General features: G+C 39.3%; 1 protein-coding gene across 1 annotated transcript in view; it reads left to right on the forward strand.

The window, feature by feature from the left end:
• The window catches only part of csmd2 (CUB and Sushi multiple domains 2), a gene marked incomplete at both ends in the record, with an annotated part of 266,970 nt that overhangs the window by 32,967 nt on the left and 211,615 nt on the right, over positions 1-22,388 (forward strand). Inside the window, one exon of the mRNA XM_083925070.1 lies at positions 10,018-10,130. Within this exon, the coding sequence (XP_083781196.1) occupies positions 10,018-10,130 (113 nt within the window). The remainder of the gene's footprint in view (positions 1-10,017; positions 10,131-22,388) is intronic.

Consider the following 22,388-nt stretch of genomic DNA (forward strand, 5'->3'; position numbering starts at 1 on the left):
CTTCCTCATACCTGCTACATAAAAGAGGTCTGGTACCATATCCAGTGATGGCTATTTCATCCAGATGGAGAAACAAAAGACCAACCAGAGCTTTATAGGAAAGATTTAGATTGCTAGCTGGCTGCCTTGCTCACCAATTAAAAGGACTGGGGCATCCACCTACTTTTGGCTGTGTACAGTAGTATAGAAAGGGCAGGAGGAGGGAATGAGTCAGAGACAGAGAAAGCCTCTACTCTTGAAAGAAAGATTGTGTTTTTAAGTGTCAAATGGTTGCATTTGATCAAATCACATATTCTTTTAATCCGCAAGATTCCAGGAAAGGCAACATTGCACTCAGCCATTACATTAGTGGTTTGTTTGTTTGTTTGTTTGCTTCTTTATTTTATCACTCACATTTCCATCATGCTACGTCCCTTGCACCACTCCACAAACTCTGTCTGTAACTTATAGAATCTTGTTGCTCGTGAGGCTGACTCCTCAACACATTGTTTGATCTTCTTTGCTATGTGTTATATAACCTTGATTGACCGTAGGCATAAATGGACCTTCTTTATAATATTACTTGTAGTTTCTAGTATTATTTTTGAAGATGAGTTTTTAGATTGTATGTATGATAAAATCAAAAGTGAGATTTCCATTTCTTCTTCATTACAAAGCAGGTCTAGGTAAAATCAGTATAAAAACGTTATATCCAAAGACGAATGCACACAGCCAGTAGTCCGAAACTGTGTCTTTAAATGAACTGTCAGGACTTGCATCTGTCCTTTTCTCTCAGTGATTATTTTCTACTGTACATCCTTGTGTGTCATAAGTGCTATGTCTGCTCTCTCTCTCTCTCTCTCTCTCTCTCTCTCACACACACACACACACACACACACACACACACACACACACACACACACACACACACACACACACACACACACACACACACACACTCACACACACACACACACACACACACACACACACACACACACACACACACACACACACACACACACACACACACACACACTAACGCAGTGACCTACACAACAGTACAGCAAGTAAACAACGGTATGTCTCATGGCTACCTGTTTGCTTAGGGGCCCGGCACGGCATTGAATTACTTAAATCCTAACTGTTTTCTGCCTGAGGATTATTGCAAAGCGATTTGTGCGGAGCAGAGGGAAACACGTTGTTTCATTTGTCAGCCTTGATTTGTTTGCTGTAAGTGTAATTGACTTATGTCTCTACAAGGGGTGAACAAATTAAAAAAGAATGCAATTCTTTTCCACCTCCTTGTCCCTACTGTCAGAGCCTGTAGGTTGTTCATTTGCAGGTTCTATATTGAAGCATCCAATTATGGATCTATGAAGACACATATCATGTCCATTCATGCACATCTCCCAGCAAAACAAGCAATGTATTGGAGGTTAAAAGTATTTAAATAGTAATTCAAGCACTATGCATTGACTTATTTGCACTTGCGTTATTGGCTGAGTATTCTGTATGCTATGTAATCTAAAAAACAAAAGGGACTGTGTATCCCTCAGTGTCGCCTTAAAAGTATCTATGGTGTTGACCTGATGCAGATAGCATCAGGGCAATGTAATACACTGTTAATGGAGTGCAGATAGCCTGAAGATAAACCAGTCACATCACTCACTCACTCAATGACTGTAAGACACTCCAGGGGAAGTTAGGTTGTGTGTGCATGTGTGTGTATAAGCCATAACTCAAGCCTTAGATAGAATTAGATTTAAGAAACAGATAAAATGTAAGACTTTGGAAGACTTATCTCCATTAAAGCCATTGGTAGAGTTCTGATAATTCTCCAATTATTCACAGGTACACATCCTTTAAAGGTTCTGTATTGTAAAAAGTGAGTTTCTATATGCTATATAAATACTGTGAAAGTATCAAAACACTCAATCCACAGAGAAATGCACACAGCCTATATTCAGAAACTGTGCCTTTAAACGAGCCATACTTCAGTATGGTTGTGATGTCAAAATGATGGTGCAGAGGTGCAGAGATGCCAAGAGCGCAGATAGGGAAGACCCAAAAACTTTGACCAATAAGAGCACACCAGGCTTTTTCAGGAAAGGGGCTTAAAGAGACAGACGCTGAAACGGAGCGTTTCACGCAGAGGTTTATTCAGACAGACAGTATGAAAAGAAAATGTTTTTTGAACATAACAGCATGTAAACACTTTCTAGTAGAAACCCTAGATACAAGAGCATTATATGAATATAATCCTTTATTTAGCTAGAGATGACTTTAGCTCTTCTGCACAGCAAATGACAGCTAATCAGTCCTGTTTTGCCACCCATGTCCTTTTATTGCCCAAAAATGAACACAGCTAATGAGTAAGGCATCCTTTCACTGCTCTGACACTGTTAATTATTTACTTGTTTTCATTATTGCATTGCTTTTCTCTCTCACCCTTACATCTCCCTCCCCTCAGAAGTTCATGTTCCATTATTTAGCTGTTTAAGTTTTCACATTGTGTCTGTTTTTCATAGCCATGCCCCCCACGCACTTCTATTTAGCTGTTTCTACTTTCTCTGGAGTACTTCATCTGTTCAAATCTCCTCGAGTCACTGCTAATATTTTTCACCTCCCACTCCTCCTCTCACCTTCCCTTTCGCTCTGCTATCCCCCTTATATCAGCCTCTCTCTCCCTCACCGCCTCTCCTCCTCTTTCTCTGGAGACATTGGTTTGTTAATGACTTTACTGCAGTTTCACTCTCAGTTGGCAGTGACTGCGGTTGATTATCTCACCATCAGCATTCAGCGTCAGAGACATCTTAGAGACTCAACCACCCTTGCTGTTCAGTGGGGATGTGTAAATACCTTGTGATTTCATACACGTATGAATATTAATGACCAGCATGTTCCAGCCCATCATTCTTCATGAGACAGACATAAAGAATTAGCCCATTCGATTTGAAAAGATGACAGTCTTGTTTGAAATATTGTGGCATCTGTGGGAAACTGTGTTCAATGTAAGTGCCAGATTCTAAAGTCCACATCACGTACATGTAAATTTTTAAACATGTTAAAGGTTGCAATGTGTTATTAATCTTGGCTAACTACTAAGATTACTGGTAACACATTTGCAGGCTTTAAGATTAAATAACATGAATTTTAAGGGAAATTGAGAACGCTGAAGGCTAGCCATAAAACTCCATTAAGGCCAGATCATGCCCTTGGGCAAAGTGATGCGGTACATTACAGCTTACCCAAAAAAGAAAGGATAAGAAGGCTGATAGATATACAGTCTAATTGCTTGTGAAAGTCTTCCTATTAGCTGGAGGAATCAAATCATATGTGTGGGAATGGAGTGCCATTTTAACCTCTACTAGGCTACATGGTCAGCTTTTTTCACTGTAAGTAGAACCAGCGATGAGTCACACACAGACACACACACAGACACACACACAGACACACACACACACACACACACACACACACACACACACACACACACACACACACACACACACACACACACACACACACACACACACACACACACACACACACACACACACACACACACACACACACATTGAACAGCAACAGTTTAGATCCGAGGGTACATTTATCCATCCTTTTAAAAATAACAAGAGAGAAACCCTATTTAACAATTGAATTCCTTTTCCCAAAAACATACAGATAACAGTTAGGGATAGGATTTAAGTAATTCAATGTCTTGCCACTATGGCCCCCTAAGCAAACAAGTAGTCATGAGATATGCCATTATTTACTTGCTGTACTGGTGTGCAGGTCACTGCGTAAGTGTGTGTGTGTGTGTGTGTGTGTGTGTGTGTGTGTGTGTGTGTTGCAATGACTGGGCACTAGTTCTCAGCATACCGTTAGTGTGATTGGCAGTCAGCGGAGGGTTCGAGCTTACAGAGCACAACAGAGTATTAGCCCCTGGCCTGGCCTTGACCACTGACAAGTTATAGCTGCACAGGGTCCGGTATAGAAATAGCACTCACACACACACTCTCTCACACAAATACACATCAAATACACTCATAGTTCTTGACTCTGCACTTCATCTCCCTCTCTCCCTGTCTCTCTCTTACCACCCATCATTTATTGGCTAATGTCTCCCCTCTACTCAGCCATCAAAATCTTGCTGCTGTATCTATTTTTCTCTTTTCTCTCCTCCCCCTTCCTTCCTTCTGGGGGAAAATCAGCTGTATCAGCACTGTGCTTACCTTCCAACCCGAGAACATTCACACTCACACATACACATTCACTGAGTGAATAAGATTAAAGGACGGATGGCCTGATTTAGTCTCTGTCTGTTTACAGCTGTAAACACGCACGGGGGGTAATCACAAACACACACCCGTATGAAAATGAAATGAAATGGCCTGTGTGTTTGTGTGTGCATGAATCCCTGACTATCCGAGGAGCCTAATGAAGGAATTTCTCACCATGACTCATCCTCACTCAACTCACGGTTAGTTTTTACATTCCCACGTACTGAGGTGCCTCTCTCACCTCCCTACTTTTTCATATTTTGCCCTCCCTAGACATGCTCTTCAACACTTCCATCTCCTCATTACAATATCACCACTCTTTTTCCATACAGCCATCTTTATGCACATATGCTCTGTCTCCCTCGCTGACTGTCTCTCCCTCTCTCGTTCCCATGGGTAGTGGTGGGATAATTGGAAGCAGAGGTTTTTCATTGAGATGATGCTGAGGCTAGTCAGGTGGAAAGTCCTTTTAATAGACCTCTGCTCTCTCCATGCACACACAAATGCTCTTATGCAAACACTTGCACACACATACAGCACATTCTGTTCAGCGTGGATGCAGCAATGCACCTACACCTATTCTTCTCCTAAGAGGACCTCGTTTCTGGCATAACGCAGCTTTCCATACCATAGAAACAGCCAATGATTTCCTATAACTGTGCTGTTTTCTTCTCTTTCTCCCTATTTCTACCTTCTTCCGTCCCTCAATCTTTTTCATTCTCCCTCCATCAATTTGCCACTCACTTGAGTCACATGCGCTGCAAATCCATTCTTTTGTATCCCTCAGTCGCAATCATATCACGCATCTTTTTCTCGATTACAGGCAATCCTCCAGCTGGCTTTTTTCACAATACCGGCTGCGCGCCTCAGATTGCCACAGCCCATATCACATTGCAATATTTAATCTCCCTTCGCATGTGAAGCCAGTTTCTGTGTGTTTTGTGACGGTATCCATTTTGTTTCTCTTAGCCTGGAAAAATGATTTGAGGCCATATCTGGGTCATGCCAGATGATCACGATTTGGATGAGGCAAGAATCCCTCCCAGTTTGTAGACATCCTTCTCCGCCTTTTCAGCCCCTCCATCATACCCTCTATCAATCCCAACTTCCCTGCAGTGCGCTGCTGAACCAAGATGGCTACCTTCCAACTCAATTTGTGGTCAGCGAAGGGGCTATTTGCATGAACATGTGTCCCATCGTTTAGCTGATATCCCACTGTGACAATCACACAGAGTGGAGTGAAATCATGCATTTATTAAAGTCCTCATCCCTTTTTGGTTCAATTCATCTTTCCCACAATTGCATTTTGCAATTTTCCCCCACCTCCAATATGGTATATAGGATTAAGTGAAACACTGAGGCCTCTCCTACTGTAACACTGGGATATAAAAGGCAGACATGAAATAGGTAAAAAAAAAATCACATGCAGTGAGAGAGTGCCTGTGAGAACATACAATGAAAAATAAAGTGGCACTTGAGAAGGGGATTTTAAGGAGAGGTAAAAGTCAGGAGAATAACAAAGTCCTTTACTAAAATCTGTAAATCAGTGATATAAAGCATGCACACACATTAATGTCTATGCACAGATGACAGACTCAACCTGTGGCAGCAAATGGACAATGGGCACCTGTTTTTTTTATTATTATTGTGTGTTTGTGTGTGTGTGTGTGTGTGTGTGTGTGTGTGTGTGTGTGTGTGTGTGTGTGTGTGTGTGAGAGAGAGAGAGAGAGAGAGATCAATAATCATTATAGTAGGCCTACTTAATTAATCATCTCGAAGAATATCAGTTCTGTCATGCACTTCTGCACCTCTGAAAATCCGGATAACAAATTACAATATTTTGACTAGGTTATTCCATAATGATGAGGAAATCAAACTATATTATATCTAGTGGTTATTATTATTATTATTATTATTATTATTATAGAAGTAATCAGTAAAATCAAAGGAGTGATGATATTCTCATTTAAAGTAAAATTATAGGCCATAACTTTAAAGGGTTATAAGTAATGTTAAACGTAATGTATATTGACATATTGGGACAGGAGGCTATTCAATGACAGGCTTATTATAGAGTTTATTGTAGTTATTTTAATTAAACAGCTATAGTGGGCCATATGTGTCGATTCAAACTCACGTCATGCAGTTTACCTTTGTGCAATCGGGGGACACCAAACCATTATACATATGCGTCCCCAATAAATAACTGACTTACTGTACTTCAGTAATCATCTCTCATCTCAAAAATGACAAGTAACTGCGAGCTAGGGCACGGGCGACAGTGCGTGCGTTCAGGCTATACGTATCTGACAGCACTGAGTGCACGAGCTGCTAAGTTAGACAGTTTTCAGTTTTCACCTTGGCTGCTGAATTAACTTTACTTCAGACTGAAGGGATGGGCTGCCCCCGAAGTGGAGCCCCCGATTCAGAGGTGACGTGCTTAGCTAGTTGTTTAAGGGACATAACTTATTACATAACGTTATTGAATGACAATGCAATGAACAATTCTACCTAACGCTAGCTAACGACTTATCTGCTAAAACTATTAAGTTAAAGACCCGGAGAGAGACTTTGAGCCAGAGAGAGACTCCCGGCAGATTTGGACAACATAATCAGACAACTGACTAGGTGAATTTTGTAGTTTGGCTAACTTTGACTCCTTAAATTACAGTAGGCTATATACGCAAACTGGCTAACGTTTCAGCTGGTATTTTGAACGCGACGAAAACGAGCATTAACGTTACCTTAATTTATTATAATATAATCTATTATGTATTATTATTATTATTATTATTATTATTATTATTATTATTATTATTATTATTATTATTGTTTTTACAAACATTCATCCTAATGAAAATTCCATCAATATTGTCATGGAGTTGGATTTACATGAAGATAAGTTTCATGATACATTTAGGTTGAAAACCATAACTTTGACTTTATCATCCGTTTAATTGACAGTGTCAAATCAGCTTGGATTATTTTTTCATGAGCAAAACTCAACAAGTCTGACAACTTATGATGAGACATAAACATAGTGTAACGTTAGGTGTGGGGGGTATTCTTTTTTGGTAATTCGACGTGATATGATTTGTTTAACTATTGTTTATCATCAACATTGAGAAAAGGTGTAGGCTACTTAGCTGGAAAAACAATTAGGTCTAAATCACTTTAGCATTCTATGGGCATCATTACAAAAAAATCCCAGTGAAACAAGAGTCCATGTACACTGATCACCTCTGAGTCAGCACAAAGTTATTTATGAAGTTATGAAGTTCTCCTTGGAGGGTGTATGATGTCAAATTTTTACACACACTCTAAATGAATGCATTTAGTTTATTGAGCCATATTTTCAGGTTAAATGAAACAGACAAAGTGACAGCTGTATGACATGGGACTAGCGCACTAGAGAAGGCTAAAACTCAAACCAACTGCTAAAAATGACACAAATTACATTTTATTCAATCTAGCATTGTTTGGTTTTTATTTTTGCGTTTAGTGTGTAAGGCATCCTATTGAATGTGCCCGTGTCTTAGCACAATACTATTATTTAGGCACTATATAAGCGCTGCCTTTGGTCTGCCTACATGGTCTGCTGTCATGGTCTGCTGTTATGGTCTGGGGGTGTCTGTGTGTCATGTGCACCTGGGCCACTCTGCCACAATATCAAAGATCATGCATGAATAATCAATACGTGTTTATACTGTGGTATGGACTGAATTAGTGTCCTCATCTGTGTTTGAAGTAATAATGTGCCATTATGCAATCAAAGCCGTTTAAGATTTTATTTTACATTCATATTTTAATTAAGCACTTATTGAACATCTGTGTCACTGAATCTTTTAGGTGCCAAAATCACAGTTGTTATGTCTCAAATAGTCACTGCCGTAGCTGTATGTTCTTGTTTTCAGTGAAATGGCAAAAACTTTCTACAGAGTGGCTGCAGCTTTGTGGATTGACAAAGTATGCCCAGGACAACCTCAGGGGGACTGTGTTTGAACGTCCGTATCTTTGAAGAAGATAATTGTTATTTTAGGCCAAAATTTCGTATTTCCACATCTGTTGGGAACTGTCATTCTCCCAAATCTTAAAAGAGATAAGCTTAATTCCAAGGTTAATGCAAAACTATAACTTACTCCTATGTATAAAAGTAGGATCAAATAAGAGTCTCTCTGATTATTTTTGGGCATATTAGAACCCCTTTCATACACTGAGATGTTTGATAAAGGTTCAGGTGAGTAAATGCTCATACTCATTTCATGGGTAGAAAATGGAAACCTAGTAGGCCAAAGTAAATTTGCCCACATATACAAGCAGCTTTTCAGAGTGTGTTAGAGTGATGGTGAAACATGCCTTAAAGTGACATTCACAATGAAAAGAACACAGAGTACTTAAAGTTGTACTCCATAAGATTTCCATCTATTTAATTGTCTTTTAAGTTAATATCTATAAAATAGTGAGTTAAAACAATGTTGATTGATCATATGACCCACTAATAAAAGCACTTCTACTTGCCTTTTTGCTGACTATTCCAATATCCGTGTCTGGGGTGACATTCATGGGCTGGATGTAAATAAGCCACCATGTTAGTGACGCTGCTGACAGCAGTTGGTCTGTCAGGCCAGATCTTTACCAACGGTTATGGTGCGTTCGCTTATAATTGGAATTCGGAAATTCCAACTTCTAAGTCAGGTTTGTAGTAAGGGTAGAAGTGTAATAGGAATATGTGTGTGTGTGTGTGTGTGTGTGTGTGTGTGTGTGTGTGTGTGTGTGTGTGTGTGTGTGTGTGCGTGTGCGTGTGCGTGTGTGTGTGTGTGTGTGTGTGTGTGTGTGTGTGTGTGTGTGTGTGTTTGTGTATTTAAGAGGGTAACATAGGGGATGGACTGGAAGTAGAGAGGTGAATGTGTGTCAATACAGTTTACAAAAGAGCAAAAAAAAAAACATAGTCAACACATATAGTGACCAAGAACAGACTTAGATCGATTGTATTCCTAATGTCTTTTTTATCCATTTTTAAAGTTAAAGTTTCTTCTTGTCAGACAAGTTAGTTGTATGGTAAGGATCTCCTCTTACCTTTTCTTAGCTGACAGTTTCGGCTGTACTGCAGCCTTCCTCAGAGCTGCTGTTTTCTTCCGGGTATGGAAGCTCAGCTAAGAAAACGTAAGAGGACATCCTTACCATACAACTAAGTTGTCTGACAGGAAGAAACTTTAACTTTCAAAAACAGACTTGCCTGCAGTTACATCTTACTGACAAAGAGGCCACTAGAAACAAGATATCTCAGTACAACTTTAAGATACCTTTAGAGTAGGAAATGGTGACTCCAGGTATAAATCACACTTATTTTCTCTTCCAGTTGAATTGCATGTCATAAACGTACTGGTTGGTTATTAGAAATGGTTGTTGATTCAGAGTCTATTTTACGTTTTGTAGTCTGTTCAACTGTTTGTTCTCTCCCACAATGGATGCTGTGTTTCTAATTTACTGTAGATACATGATAGCAGTTACCCTGTCTTCGCTGATGCAGAGAAATCTGTCGAGGTTTTCTGTCCTGTTGGGTTCTTGACATTTTAATAATTTGTGGGTGATTCAGAGCCTCATTATACAGAAAGTTATCCTTGAATGCCGAAGGGAAAAGCTGGCTTGATGGACGTGGGCTTCATACCTGACCTTGCAACCAACTGTGCTGTTGATTGGATCTTTTTTTGTGTGTCTGACCGTTATTGTCCTTCTGTCCATTTTTTCTCAGGTTAACAGGGTTCCAGCTGCCTTCACCCATTGTGAGTACAGGCTCCAGGCTCACACTGTGGCTACTGTCTGACTACGCAGTCAGTGGGCAGGGATTTAAAGCTGTCTATGAAGGTAATACGATTTCCATGTTTTTGAGCCATAGGAAAACATATCTCTTCCTGCTGCTCCTGTGATTAATTTAAAATTAACCTCAAAGTACAGTACTTGTGCAATAAGTAATTTCTGAGGTTTGTGGCTATTGACTGTGACTGGTATTAAAGTGAAATTTTTCTTGATTCCTTTCAACATCACTACTGTCATATCAGTAATTTATGCCAATAATGTTCTTAATATCGTGGGATCTTTCAGGCACTCCTGTTATAAGGGCTGCCCCCTCATAGTCGATTAGTTGATCACATGGTTATTTTGGTCTTGTTCGATTATTCATTTTTTATGCTTTTTTTCATGCTGGATGACTTATTTTCTAAGAAACTTATAAACACTTCTCTGATAAAAGTGGTGCTTTTAAGTTATTCTTTGTGGTGAAACTCAGTTTTACATCAAATCAACTGATCAAGTAATCCCAAAATCACAAGTGTTAGACGACTAACACTTTCTTTAATCAAGGACAGCTCTACCTATTAGTGTTGCATAGCTTAATGGAAAAAGGTCTCAGAGCTACTGATCAAAATCTCTCAAATAGCTAAAAAAAAAAAAAAGAGGCGAAAACAAAGCAAGAAGGAGAGAATATTGTGCATAGCGTGAGTCACGTTACGGTATATTACCAAGTGTGCGCTGAGCTATTTGTATTATCAGTCAGTTTAATTTAAAGCCATGCTATCCAGCTAGGTTATCGTCTCTCCCTTCCCAGGCCAGGGCTGGGACCTTTATCATGGCGACATAGAATGCTTTATGACCCATGACAAGATGATATTAATGATTGCACTCTTCAAACCCAGACAGGAGGAAAGGCGAGCTTAGGGAGGAGAAAAGGAAATACAAGTGAGTGACTAATCAGGCTAATTATCTGACAGGAGTGTGTCAGTCTTTTTTAGATATTGTGAATATGGGGATGTGGCTCGATGAGGCAACATCAAGCGACTTGGGAGGCCTGAGATTTACTTTGTGTGACTAGATAAACCCAAAGACAAAAGAGACCGTTTGTTAACTCCACTGGAAGGCTATTGGGGCACTGTGCCTTTTTTTTCACTAGTGGAAACAAAACTGTCAGACTTGTCTAGCTCCTGACCTAGGATGATGTAACTGTCTCTTCAAATATATTTGCAGACACAGGTAACTACAGTAATTTAACACTGTAAATGATTCATTTTTTTGTAGTTTGAACACTTTTGCTACTTTCTTTCTTTCTTGCACTACATATCATACACTTGCATGCATACAGTATACAGTCACACATATAAGTGAATTAATAAGCAAAAATAATGTAAATTAAATCTTGACTTTGACTTTTACCAACGATAATAGTTCAGGAATACCTACCCTGCTGAGCACCAGGGGAAATGAGGGCAAAGCTATAATTACTGGTCACCCACCTCACGTGACACTTGTGAGAGCAACTGCAATGACCCATGTCACACTGGAAAAGATAGAGGTCCCGCTGTGCTCTGCCTTGTAGGTTAGAGTGAATGTTAATTGGATAGTAAGGAGTGAAGAAGATATGCAAAGCACAGCATCACTTCCCTGTAACTGAATGGAGGAAAGACCCCCCACATTTGGCCTTTATTACACAGAATCCCTTTTCTACTTCCCGTCATTCTGATCTGTTATAGTGTATTAATTTCTGCTCTTCCTTTGAAACTCTTTGACAATTTCCTCATGGGCACACACATGGGTTCCTTGCCTCCTCTGTGCCACTGAAATATCGCTAGGGCTGCTTGGCACAGAGGCTAGAGATAATGAACCTCCATCCTCTGGCTAGACCTGTTTTATCTAGTTTGAAATTAACATCAGGCTTAAATCTGCTGGATCGTAAGAGCAGCCTAGGTAAACGTACAGAAAAAAAGAAAATTATGTGTATATTTCATGCTGGCCTAAAGCAAATACTAAATACGTTTTTCAAACAAATATGCCAATCCCGTAATTTTCTGAGATATTTTTAATGTCAGAAACATTAAGTGAAGAGCTAAAAGCAGATTTAAATATTTAATATAAAATTTTCCCAGTAAATTTCAGCAATATATCTTTTCTTCTTTGTATTATTTGGCGTCCTCATACCTGCTGTCGGCACGAGTAATGTGAGGTTTTCTGCTACTGAACTACTCAGGCAGCCAAGAAACACCAGGAAGGTGTCACAGAAGCTGACAGACTGCTTTGTATGAAGCAGTTTGACCAGAATCCACTGGCATAAAGCCACTGTTCTGCTTTGATTTGATTAACACATTTAGAAAAAGTGCACAATGGTTAGCAGGAGACAAGTTTGAGAAAAGGCAGTAATCAAAGATTCGACATACCGAGAGACCCTATTGTGTATCATCTCAGGAAGTTTCAAGTATCTAGGTGGTAATTTTAAAATGTGCCCTGTATTTCCCCCTTTAGTAATTTCTCACAAATAGTATTCCATTTAGCTTGAGCTCTTCTTGTCAGAAGACCTTTTCTCAGTTTGGTTTCTCTCTTTAGTAGTAGTTTGTTACACTCCATTTGAGCCGAAGATACTCATAAACAAATAACTTGGCTTAACTTTATAATCAAATATAATCTGAAACTTGGACAGGGTGTATTGCTTTATCAGGCAGGTGAGCTTTCTCTCTCTCTCCCTCTCGCTCTCTCTTTCTCTCTCTCTCTCTCTCTCTCTCTCTCTCCCTCTCTCTCTCTCACTCTCTCTCTCTCTCAACTAGACTGTCCCCCCATTTCATTGTCAACCTTGTGAATTAGGGTTGGGAGTTGTTTTTACAAACATGAAGAGCAAGCAGTCTGCTACCAATCCACATGGAAAGCTTTTTTAAAAGCGTTTTTGACGTCTGTTACTTGGATGTCTCAAGGAACATATATTCTTCCATTTTATCAAATTAATCAATACACATTGATTCCTGCAGGTTTTTACATTTGCAGTCTACAGTATATTTGCCATGTTTAGTAAAGTGTCACACAGATACCCCCACTTGTATATGTGTTTTTAACTTCTACATTGATTGATCAATGCTCCCATTCTGTCTGTGAGCTTGCCTGTTTCACTACTGGCAGATTGCCCTCACTTGCTACGGTGGGCGGGGAAATAAAATCAATGAATCAAAACACTGTTGATTACTTCCCATGGAGCAGACATGAAAACTATTTTGGTTCAGTTAATATCTGCTGTCGATCAGCCTGGTGGAGGCAGGTTAGCCAGCCGCTGTCCACTCTATCAGCTGCTGCTGACAGATGGATAGGCGTTTACTGAAGAAATGGATTATACTGTATGCAAAATGGAATTCTAATTAATCTAGTTTTATTATCTGACAGAATGCACTGTGTAGTACTGCATGACGATAGCTCGTCCTTAGTATAGCTGTTTATTTATGTGCGTCTTCATTTCCACAATTTTCCATTTAATGCAATTTGGTGACTTCCCAAAAAACAGTGCAAGTGGATTGTGTTATGTTTACCTCAGGAAAAGTAAACTTGTGAATAATGTACTTTAAAGTAAAGATTGCCATCTGTGTGCTAGTGTGCATTACCCAGAATACCATGGTTCCATAGTGTCAGAAATGATCAGATCAAGTTTATTCAACAATGTTGAATATCTCAGCTTACATCTTTTTGGAATTCAGTTGTGAATAATAACTAGTGGTGGGACATAATTAAAAAAATGAATCTACTTAATTAGAGGCTTTGTAATAAATTAATCGTGATTAATCGCATATCGATATTTGACTTAAGAAGCAACATTTTTCAATTTAAATGGATTTTGGCATATGACTATTAATACACAATGAGTTTAAACATTTTGTTTATTTTTTATCAGTGAGAACAAACTTTTTGTAAACTTTTACGTCTGAAACACATTTGTTTTGGTTTATAAAAAAAAAACAGTGCTTAGTTCGGTATATTCAAGTCAAGTGGTAACCTACCATTGCAAAAATAATATTAGAATTTGAATAATATCCTCGGGATAAAATAAACAGTTAAACATAGAGTGATTTTCCCCCCATGTTTTCAAAAACACAGAAACAAAAATGATCCATCGACTAATGACAGTCCCTCCTAGGAGCGTTGTCTTTGCCAACGTTAGCTGCAACATGTTTGGCATTGAGGTGGGAGCAGAGGTTTAAGAGCTCCGGTGGGAGGCAAATTATTTCTTGCAAAATTTGCACACAACCATGCTATTATCGCCGTTGGTCGTTTTTTAGAACTCAAATGTCCGCCCACAGAACCCAGTAACAATTCATCATCTTGCTGTGTCTCTTCGTCAGTATTACGGGTCGGCTGGAACTCATGCGATGAGCAATGTTTCGCACTGTGCAAAAATAAATTGCAATTAATTGCGTTATTTTTTTGTTGCGTTATTTTTTCTGTAATTAATTAATCGTAATTGACGTGGGAAGGTGAAACGTCTTCCTAGACAAATAACCAAGTACAGTTGCTTTTGACTGAAATTGCTTTGAGGATGATTTAACCTCCGTAGCTGTACAGGTGCTGCCCAATCTCCGGTAGATCAGACCGGGATACGCTTCACTCTTCACTGACTCTTCTTCTTCTTCTTCTGGATTTCCGGCAGACTAAATGCCTAAAAGCATGTCGCTGCAACCCACAGTAAATAGTTATATCCATTATAATATATCCATAGGATATAGGAGATTTTCCCCCAAGGGCTGCAACAATGGCGGCTTTGGTGAGCCCAGTGAGCCCCTGGGTGTTTTAGGGAGAACTTCCATGACGCATACAGCAATCTAAGCGCTGAATGGCTGTCGTGGCACAATTTCACGCGATGTCACTTTAAAAGTTAAGATTTTTCAACTTCAAGCGTTGTTAACGCAATGGACGCAAATGACGCGATGAACACTTCATCGCATCGCTCTTGTTGCTCCTGTTTATCTTCTGTTTCTGGTGACTTGGCACCATATTGTCGTTGCTGATTAAATAGAGTTGGTATAGCAGCTGCCACTGTTTCTGTCTCGTTGTTGGTTGACTTTTCCAACTCACAATTGTGTCTACCTGTTAAATTGACGCAGGACTGACGTTAGCTGTTTAGTTCCGCAGTTAACGTTACTGTTTATTATTAGACACTAGACGCTAGTACCATGTTTACATCTTTAGCCTTTCCCTGATTGTTAGCTTTGTATGCTAAATACTTTCAAATGGCACTTTTGCTTTGTTCATTTTCTACCTAAATGGGTAGCAAAGGTCCCCCAGCAGCAGTGCTAGCTGGAGGACGTTGTTAACCTGATGAACTAGAGTTTATTTGCTCAGAGACAAGCTGTAGCTTCTGTCTTGTTTTATCTGCAGCTCTGCTGGTTGACATTATGCGTCCACTGGAGCAAGCTGAGATGGCACTGTTTACGGCAAAAGTATCAATACTTAATACAAATTAGTATCTAATCCAATACTAATTTTTAGTATTGATTATTTCCCAATAATTAATTTTTGTTTACAACCCTGGTAAATGCATATAAATAAATGTATATGGCATTCATTCTTAATCCTCTACTCCTAGACTAAACAGCTGTAATGACTCTTTTATGAGGACAAGCCTGAAAGTTGGGGCTATTTTCGAAAGGACAAAAGATTGTTTCTCGATTGGGCTCACTCTTCTCATTTATTATGCCAATGCTTAATGTCTGGCTGTTTGCAAAGGAAACCCCTGTCCTTTCTTTATCTGTTGGTGTGCCTGCTTATTACACATGACCCGCTCCCTAGCCAAAGACGACAACTGTTGTTCTTGGCTTTGGAGCAATAGAGTGGTTGTACTTGGCTATTGTGGGAGTGGATCAATGTAGCCCTGATTATATTTTTGTACGTACTGTGTGCATACATTTGTCTGTGTGCCTTCTCTGTGTGGATGTCACAGGATATGTGTGCAGGGCTTTTACTCACTGGTTGTCCTTCCATTTTCTCAAATGGGATATATGTCTTTTTTCTTAGCCTGATTGGCTTTCTCAGCACAGCTTTTGGCAGTAAAACCTCGGTGTTCTACAGCCTCTTTTTATTAGGACTATGCTTACCATCCACCATTTTGGTGCGAGCCCATCTCGTCTAGATTAGATATCTGTTCTGTTTCAGCCCACACTGCAATAAGCCTAAGTGCTGCACAGTCCATCTCCCCAACACACTGCGTAATGGCCGAGACCATTCTGGAATCTCTCCCCTCTCATCACCATGGCAACCCTCAGACTCCTTTTTTCTGTCTTATTCTTCTTGTTCTCTTCTCCATTTCTTTGCAAACTCTTTATTCGTGTTTAGTCTCTAGCTATAAAGGAGGAGGCTAACAGAGGCAAAGGAAATTAGAAACATTTGCAGAGCTTCTGAAAATATCTGCTGGGAATAGAACTCTTATCTCTTTATGTCTGACTACTGCATTCCTTGCACTCCACCATTACCTGTTTTCTCTCCATCTTTTTTTCTCGCCTTCATTACTCTTCGTCTCCCTTTCCTCTGCTCTGCTGCGAATCTCAACCTCCATTGCCCCCATATTCTGTCGCCTCTTCCCCAATGTTATCCCTCACTCCCTCGATCTCACTCTTGAATATTAAAATACTGTGATGATTATCCAGTCATGTGTCGCCAAGTTTCTCTTCCGTCTGTGTCTTAGTTGCATATTCAATGTGCCTCCCAACTGGGTCAGCCAAAAAAAAAAAAAAAAAGCCAGCCCTGCCGCACGACTCAAGCAGCCTGCCTCCTCAGCATTAAGTCACTGCAGGTGTCTGAAATAGGAACAAAATGGCATGGACATAATATTTGAAGTAAATTAGTATATATTTATATTCACATTTCCAACTTTAGATGCATTACTTATTGTCTATCTAAGATCTGCATCTGAGTCTAAGGTGAATTATAAATGTATGTGAGCATATTGGTAGTACTACATTATGCACAAGGGGTGCTTCAGAAAGGAAAATCTAACTAAATTGTGGATCAGTGGATATATGAGGGGTTTGGTGTAATAAAAAGTCACAATAAGCAATCACAGTTTGTTTTTCTTTAAAGAAAAAGAGCAGCAGGATGAGTCGTTCCAGCAATACAGCCTTCTTCTGCATCCATCAGAGCTGATCTACAATAGTGTCTCTATCTACTCCTCCTTGACAACCCCCAGCCCCTCTCTCTCCCTCTTTCCTATTAGCATGAAAGAGGAAGGTGGGAGCAGAGTAGATGAGGGTGATGAGAAAGCAGTGAAGCATGAGTAAGTTTAGTGCCTAATTGAAAAATGAGGCTCGTCCCCTTAAGTCCGGGAGTTTGCCAAATGAAAGTGTGATGACAGAGGTGAAAGAAGAGTACAGACCTGGATAAAATCCTACAATCCTAATGTTCTGTTTTGCCTCCATGGGAACTAATACACATTTTACTCAGGGGTATATTATTGCCCGATCTGTGTGTTTGTGTCTGTAATTTAAAGGGAGGGGTTGAGGGTTTTTTAAAACCTGCTGAGCCCCTAAGAGATACTTTCCTTGGATGTTGTTGCTTCTTGTTCTGGTAAAATTGGCTTTGATTGGGGAGATTCAGGAAAGTAATTGTTTGCCAAAGAGCAATTTACATGGATTGTTTTAATGATTTTGATTACAAATTCAACATCATTCAGCACTGCAGCAGTATTATATTCCTGTCTTTTCTCGATTGCTGCCTCCTCACATTATTAGCAGTGCAGTCTGCTTTTTATGGATTCTTATTTGGCTACAAACAACACAGTGTCCTATTTGATTAAATGTGACCAGTAGCCCCCAGCATGAATGAACCAAGATTGTGCAAGAATATTAAAATAAAAAACATAAGGAACATGCCTGAGAAATATGTAAACAAATTACTATAAATCAATGGTTACCAGTTCAGCTGCACATGCACACGTGTCCCTGTTAGCTTTTAAACAAGAAGCCATTCCACATACAGGCTGCATAGATGCATTGCTCCATTTTCCCAGGTTTATCTCTGTAGCTCTTGCTCTGTCAGTAAGCTTTGAGAGTGAGATTGGTGCTTCTTGATGTTTAGCACACAGTTGCAGGTTGTTATGTTATTGTGATGTTATTGTGTAGAAAGGTAGTTACCCTTTTGAGGATTAATCAAAGAAACACATATGTTGTGTAATATTATAATTGCAAGTTCAGATTAAAATAGAATATAAATTTTTGATTTACTATACAAGGAAGTAAGTATTTAAGAAGTCTTAAGTTTTCAACTCAACTTGCTGGAGTAATGGGAATTTTGAGACAAATGATCAGCTAATGTGTTCAGACCATCCACATTTCGCGCACATTGGGCAGTGCGATTACATATAAAGTTAATGTAGTGAGGCACAGTGTTGATGTCATTCAGACTTAATATATTAATGTTTTGAAATACAGATTTTAAATAAGCATATACGGACAGAATACATTTGATTCTCATAGATCACCATAGCTAAACCATGTTTAACCTTAAACATTCAACTTAAATTTAAGATGAATTGACTTCTAATTCAAATGACAAAGCAATAGGCTGTATTAGTCTTTTGGATGAATTTTGTGATGGGTTAAATTTTGTGAATTTTATGGCACTTTTAGTTTATCTCTTATACAGAAACCCGTGCTACACAAAGTGGTTCGCTGATGGTCTTGCTGTTTCACTTAGCTTCAATTTGCCTTAAATCTCTCATGAGAGCTTAATGTTATGTTTATTGGTTTGAATGAAGAATAATAGATAAAGGCTTGAGTTAAATTGAAACATTAAATTATTAGGTAATTTAAACATTGCCTTTGTTATTTAGTGCAGTATTCTTGGTAAATAGCCTACATCACCTTAATATATTTTATGGCATGTGAGCATACTCTGGCAGAAGGTCAGGGAACCATGTTAACATGGTTTCAAGTTGCTTGTAGCCGCATTAGGCATGTCGTTTCTTAAAATGCACTACAAATATTGTGGAATAGATGCTTTTGTTAGATTAAATATGTTCGAAGGCGTCTACAACCAGCTTTGACACTGTATCTTTTGCAGCTCAAACACTGCTTTCTGCTGGCTGTAGTTCTTTCTGGTCTAACTACCTTGACTGTGCTCTGAAAAATCATGGAAGCATGACATTTTGCGTGCATGTGTGTGTGCGTGCATCCGTGTCTCTGCATAAGTTTGTGCATGCACATATACACAGCACTTTTTCCTCAGCTGTGAAGACAAGGGGGCTGATGCATCTATGTTTACATGCTCACCAGTTTTTTTCTCTTCCTCTTTTCTCTCTTTTTCACACATTGTAGCAAGGATGGCTTTTTCCCCATCCGCTTGATGTTCCCATTGAGTCCTAATGATGTAGCGTTAGGGGAAAATGGTGATAATAAAAAATTATAACAACAATAACTTACATTTTTTTAGGTAGGCATGGGTAGGCAGTCTAAAAGTAATACATGAAAGGAGTAGGAAAGAAGTATTTTCTTATCAGCACTGTCATAAAACGAATCCCAAAAGAAATATTGTTTTTTTAATTCCACTTTTCACATTTCCCATTTGCTCACTAAACATATACTTATTGTAGGTTACAAAATTTTGACTAGACTCAATCATGATTTGAAAAAAACTAGTAAATTGTCCCTGCTTCTTCCATTTGTGGTATCCTCTCTCCCAACTGCTGAGGATGGTAACAGATCAAATCTCCCTGTGCTGTACGCTACAGCACCACTGCTGTACGACACAGCAGTGGCCACTATTCAACAGTTTTCTTCTTCTTCTTCTTCTTCTTCTTCTTCTTCCTAATTAATATTATTATTACTAAAAAAATCAAATCGTCACAAATCATAATGAGTGACATGTGAGGCTCCGACACAGCTGCAGCGTGCAGCACTTGCGTGGTGACACTGTTAATGGAATGCTTCATCGTTCTTGAGTGTGGACACTCACATTGTTATCCTTATGGTCATGGTTATCGTTATTGTTATCGTTCTTGGTGTGGTTATAGTTCTTGGTGTGAACAGCCCTTAACGATCATCAAGTTCCCCAACTCTGGAGTTGTGCAGTGTAGCAACACCAGAGCATTTGTATTATGGGTTGTAAATGTAACCATGTAGATGCCTCCAGACATGGCCAATGTCAAGTTATGGAATTCTGTGTGTTTGCAGGCCTGTTAAGATAACGTTTTTGTTTACTGATGTCTGCTTCCCCAAAACTAATGAATCACCACTTAGCTTTCCGTGAAACCATATGGGTGAAAACCTCATCTAGACTTGAACTGTGGGTTTTCCCGTGTGCATTTGCATGTCCTTTGTGACCAACCAGGTCCAGAACATAATGATCTTGTATTTTTCTGCTTTTTACAACACAAAACCTCAGACCTTGTGAGATATTTTCATCAACTCCCTATTTATATTTCTTTACAGGGTTAATTCAACAGTACAACCTTTTCATCTATTAAGCCTTATAACAAAGTGATATTTGTGTGTTTGCAATTTCTTACATAAACATGTTTTGCCTTTGCCTTTGCTACATGCTGTTAATGTTATCCAACACCAGCATCAGTAAAACTTCTGAACATGAAATGTTACCTCGCTTGTAAATGTTTGCAAAGTGCATCCCAATTTTTCAGAAAAGCGAAAGAAAACCTAGTAATTTTTAGACACAATGGCCACAAAAACCCTGGTCTTTCTGGTCTTTCACAAACAGACCCTCTCCATCAATATTCCAAAGCACCATTCAGACATCCCTCAAGAAATGTTGATGAATGTTGTGCAGCGTACCCATGGTGCATGAGTATTTTAAGCCTCTTTTTCAACTTCACCACTAAATCGGTGGATTGCTTTCTTTCAATAATTGATGATAATTATGACAAAAATTATCTTTTCTGGTTCTATTTCTGTATATGGTATTATCCTTAGAGACAGTCAAATGTTTTTTTTCTTACTTCTGAACTATCTAAATCATTTGTACACTTGACGGAATAGTGAGTGAAGTCAAACACCAGCTTTTTACACTTAGTTTAAGTGTAATCATGCATTATATTGTTCTTAACTTAAAATAATTGGTGCAGTTGGGTCAAGGGAGTGATGTAGTTGTTGAAATCCTTCCAGCCGTCCCTTTCCCTGCTTCACATTATGTTAATATCTGATACTGAATCCCATAGCTGAGCCTTTTTGGAGTTATTTTTCGTATATTCTTATGCTTTTTCAATCTTTTTATAGAACTGACATGAGCTAAGAGAGCTCTTGACAGTTCCCATTGCCCCATAATTTATTGCTAGGAACGGGCTTTGCATAGCACAAGACACACTCATTTTTTGGGGTCTCTACCCTCATTCCTTCTTGCCCTCTTTTTGTTTTCTGGGTGAATAGGTGGCAAGACAGGGTCTAGTCTGCGGTCAGGGCGAGCTGTTGTTTTGCTCTCTAGATAAGAGTAGAAAACAATACTCCCACAACATAAGTTCACACAGACACATCTACACAGAAGACAATCAAGCACCCCCATTCATACAAGTGGACACAGGAGTGCACGTTTAAACATGATGCATCAGCTACGCAGTGGCGCATGTACAGAAAGGTCATATTTCCCTATGAACCTGTAGCATTGAATGAGATTGTTTGCAGTGCCTCAGAGCAGCACAAGAAGCCCCGGTTGTGCATTTGTCCATCTGTAACACCAGTTCTCTGTAACTGCCTGCATGGGAAACTGTGTTTTGATGAGACTAACCTTAAATCAAAGTAAGCCTTAAATCACCAAAAATGTGGGCTGCTTTCATGGCAAAGGCTGTGTATATGAGCCATAAAAATCTGAGTTTTTTTTAATACTGTCCGCCTGAGCTGTTCTTGAAACAGCAGGTAATATGACCTTTAAAGCCAGGCTCAGACTACAGGAGTTTGAGACCAATTCATCCCAGATTCACCAGGAGGAAACTGGTTTGGGACCTTGTTCGTTACAAATGTTTGTCCCAGATTATCTGGTAATGTAAATGGTTTACAGATCCAGTCTTAAACCTCCCAAACTGCTTGCACATTGATGGCACCCCAATCATTCCAAACCAGTTTGATATTAAGGAATTAAAAATGTTGATTATTATGATCCCCATCCATTTCTCATCCAGACTTTAGCCTTCTGTTTTTTCTTACTGCAAAGCATTGTTACGGCGAGCTGTCGCACCACCTCCTTCTCTTTTTTGTTTACTGCTGCTTACCCATGAGATCATGTGAGCAAGATCTATGAGGTTGTGCATTGCTGCCTCTGGCATGGTAATCTTAATAATGTCCTGTAGTGTGTGATGTGCTGTTATTTTCCTACCTAGTGGTGTGTGCACGT

The sequence above is a fragment of the Echiichthys vipera genome (genome assembly GCF_963691815.1).
Source record: "Echiichthys vipera genome assembly, chromosome: 13".
NCBI classification, from domain to species: domain Eukaryota; kingdom Metazoa; phylum Chordata; class Actinopteri; order Perciformes; family Trachinidae; genus Echiichthys; species Echiichthys vipera.